Source organism: Choloepus didactylus, chromosome 3 (assembly GCF_015220235.1).
Source record: "Choloepus didactylus isolate mChoDid1 chromosome 3, mChoDid1.pri, whole genome shotgun sequence".
NCBI classification, from domain to species: domain Eukaryota; kingdom Metazoa; phylum Chordata; class Mammalia; order Pilosa; family Megalonychidae; genus Choloepus; species Choloepus didactylus.
The window spans coordinates 79,505,539-79,516,239 of record NC_051309.1 but is presented as its reverse complement, the minus strand read 5'-3'; the positions used below and the strand labels follow the sequence as shown (position 1 = coordinate 79,516,239).

General features: G+C 39.8%; 1 protein-coding gene across 1 annotated transcript; it reads left to right on the top strand.

The window, feature by feature from the left end:
* The first annotated feature begins 6,645 nt into the window (after positions 1–6,645).
* Positions 6,646–8,291, top strand: LOC119528668 (nucleoporin SEH1-like). Its single transcript, XM_037828972.1, has one exon. It carries the CDS (start codon positions 6,742–6,744, stop codon positions 7,822–7,824), a length of 1,083 nt encoding a protein of 360 aa, XP_037684900.1. The 5' UTR covers positions 6,646–6,741; the 3' UTR covers positions 7,825–8,291.
* Positions 8,292–10,701: the final 2,410 nt, after the last annotated feature.

The window sequence follows — 10,701 nt, the reverse complement described above, 5'->3', positions numbered from 1 at the left end:
TTGGGGCTGGGTTTCACTCCCTCCCACTAGAAAATGCAGATGGAGAGAAGAACTGCCTTGGTGACCTGCCCACAAAGGGTTCAGAGAGCAAGTCTAGAACTATAGAGCACTGTTCTAAGGGTTCTGCATATTTTAACTCCTTTAATCCTCCAACCCCATGAGGTGGGCATTATTATTATTATTCCCTATATACTAATGAGGAAATTGAGGCAAAGAGAAGTTGTGATAACTCGAGGTAATAGCTTGTAAGCGGGGCAGTCAGGATTCAAATTGAGGCAGGTTGGATTTCCCAGACAAAGGCCACCAGAGAGAGTGTTAGCATGTATTCCTCTTGGCTTCTGTCCAACAGGGCCACCTTCAGGAGTGAGGAGACCTCAGCAGAAAGAGGCTGTGGGTGGGCTGCTGGATGCCCAGGGGCTGGGGAAGGAGTCACAAGGGACCAGCCCACCTAGAAAAGCATTTGCCTTTGTCAAAGGAAGTGAGGAGAGACAGCCGCCACAGGAAGCTTTTGAAAAACATACACAAATTCCCCCGGGAGTGGTTCTGCTTTAGCTTCCTGCCACATCTAGAGAGGTGAAGCCTCCCAGGCAACTGAGAACTGCTTTATCTTCTTACATCTCTCCCTCCTTTCCCAGCATGGTTGCAACTGAGGAGCAAAAGAGTCGCTGGTGAACCAACCAGAATCAGGTCTGAGCTGGAAAATGGGAGAAAACACCAGCTAAGTTCAGAATTCTGACCATCACATGAATGTAAACATTTTAATTTCTGAGTTGAAAATGCTTTTATGACTAAAATTCATCTGAAATCTTATCTAAGCGTAACGAGAAAAGCAATGGACTTGCCCAAGTCTTCATCATTTCTCCCATGAATAAAATTTAAGGGACAGCAGATGGTGCAAGTGAAGATGTGTTTTGTACTGTGGGGTTATGTTTATATTACCTAAGATATAAGCCGTGGCAACCCGTGGCCTGAGCAAAACAAGCCTGTGGGTCTTTGGTGCACAGCAGTCTGCATGACCTAGGCAGCTAAATGTTTAACCTATTGTCTTTCTAAGCCAATAAAGAAAAAAAAAGGGTTAATTGACCTTAAAAATGTAACTTTATGCAAGCAGGCAGGAAGTGAGAGGCTCTTAGTCTCACAAAAAGAGCAAAATGTAATTGTTAAGTGTTATTCTAGTCCTTCCTGCACCACCCCCCAGGTCAGAGTGACCTGTTCCTGCATCTATGCTCCCCCCACCCTTAGGAAGGCCTTTGTCTTAAATCCTTATAAAAGGCTTTCTGCCCCTTTTGCATCGCTTGGTTGTCTTGCCTGCAAACGCAATGGCCTTCCCGGCCTGAGAGAGCCGTCATGATCTCGCCACAACTTCTCAACCTATAAGTAAGCCCTGAATAAAAGTTTCTGTATCAGAAAATGCTCGTTGTCTTCTTTGGTCTCTGGACTGGCATGGCCCTCTTGGGCTGTGACATAAGCTAATTCACAAGCATTGATCTGATGCTTGGCTTTGAATGTATCTTGTTTTCATGGCCGTTGAAAGAGTGCTTCTAGAAAAGAAGTTTTTATCTTCTGAATGCTGGTCAATGGGCCAGTAACATGGAGTGAAATTTTAAAAACATCCACCAAGATGAACTACTCTCAGCAGCCACGGATATCAAACCTGTACTTCAACATTTGCTGCGATAGGGAAGAGACCAGAGGCAGTACAGGTTTGTAGGTACAGAAGGAAAACAGGAATTCTGTTTGGGACATGTACTCATTGAAATTGCTTATTGGACATTTAATCTGTAGGTCCTTTTACCTCTGATATCCGTGGCTGCTGAGAGTAGTTCATCTTGGTGGATGTTTTTAAAATTTCACTCCATGTTACTGGCCCATTGACCAGTGATCTCAGCCTTGCCATAATCACCGTCACCATGTTATATGTCTCTCCTTCCTGATTCTCCTGGAGTCACCCCAAGATCGTTTGCATCTCCGGCCCCTTATTCTTGCTCTGCCCCTAGATCTTTACATGGTGCGCTCCTTCACGTAATTCAATTTTCTGCTCAAATATCACCTCCTAAAGAAGCCTCTTCTGGCCAACCTATCTTAAAAAAAAGCACTACCTCCCCAGTCATTAGCTATCCTTTTAGACTGTTTTATTTTCCTTCTTAGCAGTTATTATCTGACATTTTATTGTTCATTCATGCTCATTTTATTGTTCATTTGTGGAGTTATCACCTGTATACACCGTGAGGGCAGGGACCATGATTGTACTATTCATTAAGCACCTGGGACATTTCTGACACATAGTAGGCACTAGACTAGCATTTTCTGAATTCATTAACTTGTTAATTGACCAATTAATTTTCAATTAGTGTAAAAATGTAGTATAATGAAAACAACTGGAATAGGAGTTGTGGGTTCTAGATTTAGTTCTTCCACTAATTAATTGCATGGGTTTTGACATATAACTTTATTTTAAAGATAACCTATAAGATGCCCTGAAATTCCATGATGTCTAAAACACAGAGTCTTCTGTGGTATTAGAATAGTAATTACACTTATTAGCATTATATATACATACATTAAAAAAATCAATTAATTTACACACCACTTTTGGATATTCAGATATATGACTTTCCTTCTTTCCCTCCCCCTCTTTCTTCCTTTATTATTGTCAACCACCTTCTATGTGCCAACTGCTTTGCCAGGTACTTGTGATAAATTAGACATTTTCTCTTCAGGCAAAGAACTTTCAATGTGAAAAAGAAGGTGGATGTATAAACAAATGAATTTGTTTCTCAGAGTGAGAACTCAAAGTGGAGTGAGAGAAGGACATGGTGCAATATACCTTTTCTGAATGCTACACTACTGGGGAGAGAGAGAAGGTAAGTAGAAAATGTGGAGGATTATGTCAAGAAAGATGAACACTGAACAATCAAGTCCACTGGTCTCATTGATTTGGCAGACTTTGGCAATATTTATCATTGTGGTTTCCATGGAATGGTGGGTGCAAAGCCAGGATGCAGTGAACTGGTGGGTGATTGGAAGGCGTGGGAGCAGAGTATTGCTGTGTTAGAGCCTCTTTTAGAAAGTTTGAGGAGAGAAGCAGATTGCTTGTTAAAGAAAGGAGATCAAGGAAGAGATAGATAAGGATGGAAAAAGCCTAGGCATGTTGGGGAAAGAGCCAAGAGTCAAAAGAGCTCAAATTTGGGCATGATGCTGTGTGTGAGCTTTGGCTTCTTAATAAGAAGGATGCAAAGGACTGAGATTCGAGTGAAGCTCAGTTAAAAGAAGGGGGCTCATCTTCTGGGGCAAAGGGGAAGGGGGAGAGAACAGTATGGGACTCAGTGCATTTGTAAGTATTGGGGCACAGTTAGGAGGCAGGGAAGTTGTCCTTAGTGAAGTAAGTGTTAAGGCCATCTGCTGAACTGATGGTGGCAAAGGCCGGGTGGGAGATTTGAGGCAGTGAAACATGGAATGATCTCTAAGCATGAAGATCACAGCTGAAGTCCATTGACTGAGTAATGCCCCTTGGATGGGGAGATAGTGTCTCTCTTGATAATTACACTCTCAACCTAATGGGATACTTATTTCTAATGATTCCTGTCTTCATCATGGGCTGTTAGTAAGCATGAAATTGTGCTTAAGCTTACTCTTATTTCCAAGGCTAATTACTGTTAATACTATTTTGCTGTATTTAACCTCCTAATAAGGAAAGCATAATGAACAATGATGCTGAGAACAGAAGGCTCAGCAAAAAGTTTCCCAAGTCTTAGGTGTGCATTAATCAGCTGAAGCATTTTGCCTGTCTAGTAAGCAGGAGCACTTGCCTATAATTCTTTGTTTCATTCATTCAACAAAGATTTGTTGATCATCTGCTCTAGGCCAGGTACTGTGATGGGCACTGAGGATTCAGCCATAGAAAACCTAGTCCCCACTTATAAAGAGCTGATACTTCTGTGGCTGTGGATCCAGGAATTCATCCAGCACAGCTACTGAATTTCCAATATTAAAATTAAATATTGCAAGTGTATCATGTAACCTGTATGGAATATTTATATTTTATTTAATTCAGGTTTCTATAACATCTTTGGAGCTGCAGCTCAATTGGAAATCACCTGAGAACATATTTAATGAGTTATTTAACTGTATTTAGTGCCCTAAAAGTAAATAAAGTGAAAATGGCAATACCCTCTTTATACTACTCTATTCCCTACCCTTTGCTCTCAACCTTCGAATTACCACTCTCTGACAAGCCTGCCGTTTATCTGTTCATTTCCCCATGGATCTCCCTGAGCACTCTGCCAATGGGAAATAAATGTTGTCTGCTTACCAAACTCCTGCCTTTGGCCTCTGGGAGGCATTATTGCCCTTTCTTACTCTTGAATGTCTATAAGGAAGTTATTTAGTTGGAATAAAAGGTAATTCGTATACAACAATAAGAGAAACCTTGCTGGAAATTTCAACTTTCTTATATTCCCATGGATCTGCTGTAATACATTAGTCTCTTGTTTCTTTATTTTTACTTATTAGAGTAGTTCTTTTTCATCACACTTTTGCCTTTCAGTTATGAAAGTTGAAGAGAAGTTGTATTGACAATAATCTCCAAAATATATTTCTAGATTCCTTCCTTCCTTCCTTCCTTTTTCCATTAATTCCACAAATATTTCCTGAGCGCTTATTTTGTGTAATGCTCTGTTAGGATCTGAGGATATAGACTGGAATAAGAAACAACCCTTGCCCTCAGGGACCTTAGAGTCTAGACAGAGACAGACAATAAAAGTAATAACTGCACTACAGTGCATTTAAGACTACGATAGCAGTAAATACAAGATGCTATAGGAGAATAGAACAGCAAAGAAGGGAATCTTCTATGACAGAAAGGAAGTCAGGTAAGGCTTCCTCTGAGTCAATTCTTAAAGGGTGAGTAGGTGGTAGCCAGTTGACATTGGACAGAGGGGATGGCAAGATCTTAGATCTTTTAGGTTAGATCCTTGATATGGAGGAAATTAATTGAAGAATTACACTAAGCTTTTGCAGTATATATTGAAAAGGATCAAGAAGAAATGTATTTCTTTTCTATTCTTTGCTTTGAAACTTTTGACTTCCTTTCCCATCTATCAATTCAGATTTGAGTTGTGAATTATTGTAATACTTGCATCACATTCACTTATCAGCCAATCTGGATGAGGAAGTGAGACTTAATTCTTCTCACCCTACTGTAGTTCATTGTTGCCAATACTGTGTGGTCTCTAATCAGGCTGAATGTAGGGTCTGGACAGAAATGTGACCCCTGACCCTCCCAACCTATAAACTAGGATGAGAATCCCTTCATTTCATTTTATTTCCAATGTGGGTAAAAGTTTGTCTTTTCTCCATGAAGGAATGTCTCAACTCAGCCTACACATCAGAATTTCTCAAGGATGTTCAAGAAAGCACAAACGTTCCTGCTCTTCCCAGAAATTTCTGATCTGGTAAGTCTGAGATGGAACCCAGGCATCTCTGATTTAAAAAAAAAAAAAAAAAAAAAAAAAAAAAAAAAAAAAAAAAAGTTCTCTAGCAATTTTGATGTGGAACCAGTGTTGCAAATCAAAGTCTCCAATTGTAGTGAAGTAGCATTTTGTGGCGGAAAGGTTTTGACATCTGGAGTCCACAGATTTGACTCAGAATTCTGATTTTGACACATAAAACTGTGTGGCCTTGGACAACTTACCAAACCATTCTAATCTTCAGATTCCTCACTCGTGAAATGAGACTAATAACATCTACCTCATAGGGTTGTTGGACACAATAAAGGCTGGGACCCTTTTCCTATAGGGAATTCATTGTACACCAGACTTGTAATAAAAGTAGACTTTTGGGGAGCTATCCTTTCTCAACTGAGTTAGTGAAATAACTGTAACATTAATAACCCTTTACATTTCTTAACTCCTCCTATGGATGAGGTGACACTGAAAGTGAGTGGGGTTAGAGGGGATTTTGATTCTTATTACAATGTTGTCGGTCAGTGAATTTTTTGAAATAAGATTTACTGAGCATCTATTTTATGCAAAGCCTACTGATTTTTTCTTCTTAAATATCCATAAATCTCCATCCCTTCTGATAATATCATAATTTACTCCCTCTCTGCTTTCACTGTAGCAACAGACTCCTAATTGATCATATTGGCTTCGGCATCATTCTCCTCCAGTTCATGTAACCACACAGCTTCCCTGTTGAATCCCATCTCCTCCAGGATTTGTCCAAGCTCCTTAGTGTGCAATACAAAGCCCTTAAAAGCTGCCTACTCTGTTAGTCTTGTCTCCTACCACTTCTCTGTTGAACAAGGACCATAATGAAACATTTACGATTCTCAACAAAATCTCTTGTCTTGGTACCTTTTACTTGGAACAGTTCCTTGGACAGGAAGACCCTTTTCTGTCTAATAAAAGAAAGAAAAAATCTACATGTATTGAGTGCTTAGTTTGAGCTGGACACTTCAGAGACATTTTGTTTACTTCTCAGATCACTCTTATTTAGTAGTCATTGTGACTTCCATTTTGCAGTAAAAGAAACTGAGGTTCAAGGAGTTCAAGGTTTTAAAGGAACATCCTCCCTTATCCCTCTTGTCCATTCTTTTTTATAACTGCTTTTATTAGTATGAAAAGTGAGGGGGGCGGCGTTGAGGGCCCTGCGAAGGGCCGGTCTGCACGCGCTGGTGCTCGGGCTCCTTCTCGGGGGTCGGACAGGGCCAGCGCAGTAGGCTTGGGCCCGGCGGGAGCGATGTTCGTAGCGCGCAGCATCGCGGCGGATCACAAGGATCTCATCCACGATGTGTCCTTCGACTTCCACGGGCGGCGGATGGCGACCTGCTCCAGTGACCAGAGCGTCAAGGTCTGGGATAAAAGTGAAAGTGGAGACTGGCATTGTACTGCTAGCTGGAAGACACATAGTGGCTCTGTGTGGCATGTGACGTGGGCCCATCCTGAGTTTGGACAGGTTTTAGCTTCCTGCTCCTTTGACCGAACAGCAGCTGTTTGGGAAGAAATAGTAGGAGAATCGAACGACAAACTGCGAGGACAGAGTCACTGGGTGAAGAGAACAACTTTGGTGGATAGCAGAACATCAGTTACTGATGTGAAATTTGCTCCCAAGCATATGGGTCTTATGTTGGCAACCTGTTCAGCAGATGGTATCGTAAGAATATATGAGGCGCCCGACGTGATGAACCTCAGTCAGTGGTCTCTGCAGCATGAGATTTCATGTAAGCTGAGCTGTAGTTGTATTTCCTGGAATCCTTCAAGCTCCCGTGCTTATTCTCCCATGATAGCTGTAGGAAGTGATGACAGTGGCCCAAATGCAATGGCCAAGGTGCAGATATTTGAATATAATGAAAATACCAGGAAATACGCAAAAGCAGAAACTCTTATGACCGTCACTGATCCTGTGCATGATATTGCATTTGCTCCGAATTTGGGAAGGTCTTTCCACATTCTGGCTATAGCCACCAAAGATGTGAGAATTTTTACTCTAAAACCTGTGAGGAAAGAACTGACTTCCTCTGGTGGGCCAACAAAATTTGAAATCCATGTAGTGGCTCAGTTTGATAATCATAATTCCCAGGTCTGGAGAGTGAGTTGGAATATAACGGGAACAGTACTAGCATCTTCAGGAGATGATGGCTGTGTGAGATTGTGGAAAGCCAATTACATGGACAACTGGAAGTGCACTGGTATCCTGAAAGGTAATGGGAGCCCAGTCAGTGGGAGTTCCCAGCAGGGAAACGCAAACCCTTCCCTAGGCTCAAACGTTCCAAATCTGCAAAATTCATTACATGGACCTTCTGCTGGCAGAAAGCACAGCTGAGTACAAGCTAACGGAGTAACTTTGCTGTTTGCTGCTTGTTGCATGCACACGGGAATGGAGAGCGAGCTCCTTTTCCCCTTCCCCAGCGCCGTTTGACCTCTCCCAAGATACACCAGCAGCCTGCTTACTACTAAACGCAGTCCAAAAGGCCTTTAAAAAACCATGTATTTCATTTTTTTGTACTAGCTAGTTTATTGACACTATTTGAAACTTTTGAAATATAAATGGAGAGGCTTTTTGTTGAGACATTGTCACCACAAGTTTTTTGAAATGTTCCTGAAACTAACAGGAGTTTAAAAGTTTTTAAAAGGATATCATCCTTATAGCTGGGAGGAGGGAAAAATATCACTTGGTTCCAATTGGAGAATATAGGCTTGTTTCTTTTGTTTCCTTTAAGAGTAAGCTAAAAAGATGAATTTCTATAGTTTCAATTTGAAGACTGAATAAGTAATTTTCATAAGATTGTTTTGAGTGCTAATTTGTTTACCTTTTGTAGAATTGTTTTTTTATCATATTATTCAGTACAACTCTGTCATTTCTTTGTAATACTTAAAAAAATTAGTAAAGGAGTGAGAGAAATAGTAGTAGTAAAATGAAAGTAAGTTGACTGTACAGTTTGTAGCAAAGTAAAGCATTTGGTATTGCTTCATTTATAATTTGGTAGTAAAATGAAAACACCTTTGTAAGTTTTTAATGAGTATTCACTAAAGAGATAAATGTTTGTGATAATGTGCTTGTATATTTTTATGGTGTGATTCCATGACTTAAGGTTTCCTCCCCAAGTCAAAATTTGGAAACATACTATAATTTGAAAAGAAGTTAAAATTTTGCTAAAATTGTGCATGCAAATGGACTTCAACCTTTCATGTTGCAGGATTTTCTTAACTTAGTTAGCTGTTTCCATTAATGCATATCCTCTAGAGCTCTGATGTTGATGACAAAGCTGTAAATTTTCAAGTTTGCTAAAATATATATTACGGGTAAGTGATAAAATGGCAGAAGACTAACAATATGGCATTTCTTTGAGCCCTTTTATGTATGAAAATTCTGTAGTTAAAGTTTTTGCAGAACTATTCTGTATGTTCAGTGATTGTATTTCTTCAACAGTATGTTGCAATAGTAGCTATACTATGTGAAGTATATTTGAACTAGTTCTCCGTATCACGTGTGCACAGAAAAAGGTGCGCCTGCTGCTGCTACAAATGAAAGCACTGCGCAGAAGAGCTTATTAGATGTGTACATTTACAGGACAGCATCACATATGTTTCTGACAAAGTAGAAAATATTTTAAATATATAAAATTAATGTCTTTATTTGTAAAATTCATACTGATGATCTTTTAGAAACAGTTTAACAGATTATATTCTTTCAAGTTTCTACACTTGCTTAAGCAATCTTGATTTGAGTAAGGGTCTTGATTTTTGCTATTATGTTCTGTTAGTTTTGGCATGAGTGTACTAAACTTTTTTTATTTCCAGCATGTGTTTTCTCCTCTTTGGTTCTCTTTGTATTTACTACTTTTCTCTTTTTCTTCTGTTTTTTCCTTTTTTTTTCTCTGTTGTTTTTGCTTTGTTTTGGTGTTTTCGTTCCTGTCTTCCTTGTTTCAGGTATTTCTTTCCCCCTCTGGATTCCCCAAGGGCTGGATCGCGATGGTCCAGTTCTGCCCAGCTCCCTCCTCCTCCTCTGGTAGAGCACTCTTGCGATGCTGCCACTGCCAGCCTCCAGCATCCTCACCCTCGCAGATATCTCCCTCGGCCTCTTAACCCCGTACCTGAGAAGGAAGGGGTTTAAAACCCTGATTTCACCCTTCAAAGGCCTTATCCACATGCTTGTAAATGCATTCATTTCTGGCTGCTTTTTGTTTTTCTTTATTTTCTTTCAGAAGATTTTTCTGATTTAGGGTCTGTCTTGCATGTATTGCAACCAGAGCACAGTATTTGGAACCTAAATGTGTTTGTGCTTCTGCATCAAAGGAACATTTATTTCATTGGTTGATAGCCTTTGATGAAATAAGATGTGTACAAGCAACATTAACTGTGAAAGTGACACTCAGTAGCTGACTTCAAAGTGCTTGTTCTGTAAATTTTATTTTGAATCGTTATCATGGTCCTAAGTTTCTTATGCTTTGTCATTGGGTTAATGTGAAAGTATATCATTATGACATTCACTCTGCCTTTGAGGCATTTTATAGGCTCATGTTGCAACTGATCAATATATAAAATAAATCATTCCTGTGTATAAAGCAGCAAAACATAATATGGACTGTTGATCTTTTTTTTTTTTTTTAAAGGAAATTGCCTTTCACTACTTGGAATTACTGTGTAAAGCTTTTGTAATTATCATCCTAGGTTGTTTAATAAAATCTATTTTTAAAAATAAAAAAAAAAAAAAAAAAAAAAAAAAAAAAAAAAAAAGAAAAGTGAGGGGGAGGAAGGAAGAAAGAGAGGAAGTGTATTAGTTAATCAGGGTTCCCCAGAGAAACAGAACTGATAGAGCGTGGGGTGGGGGAAGGAGGGTGAGAGAATAGGAACTGGCTCATGCAACCATGGGGACTGGCAAGTCTGAATTCTATAGGGCAGGCTGCAAATTGGAAACTCCAGTGAAGGTGATGTTGAATATCCCAGAAGAAGCTGGCTGTTGAAGTAGAGGCAGGAATTCTTCCTTCTGACTTCTGAAATCTTCAATTCTGACTATAAGACCTCCATCTGATTGGATAAGGAGATTCTCTTCATTGCTGAGGGCAAGCTCCTTTGTTGATTGTAGATACAATCAGTCATAGATGCAATCAACTGACTATAGATGCAAATTGATATACCCTTACAGTAACAATCAGGCCAGTGTTTGTTTGACCAAACAACTGTACACCATAACCTAGCC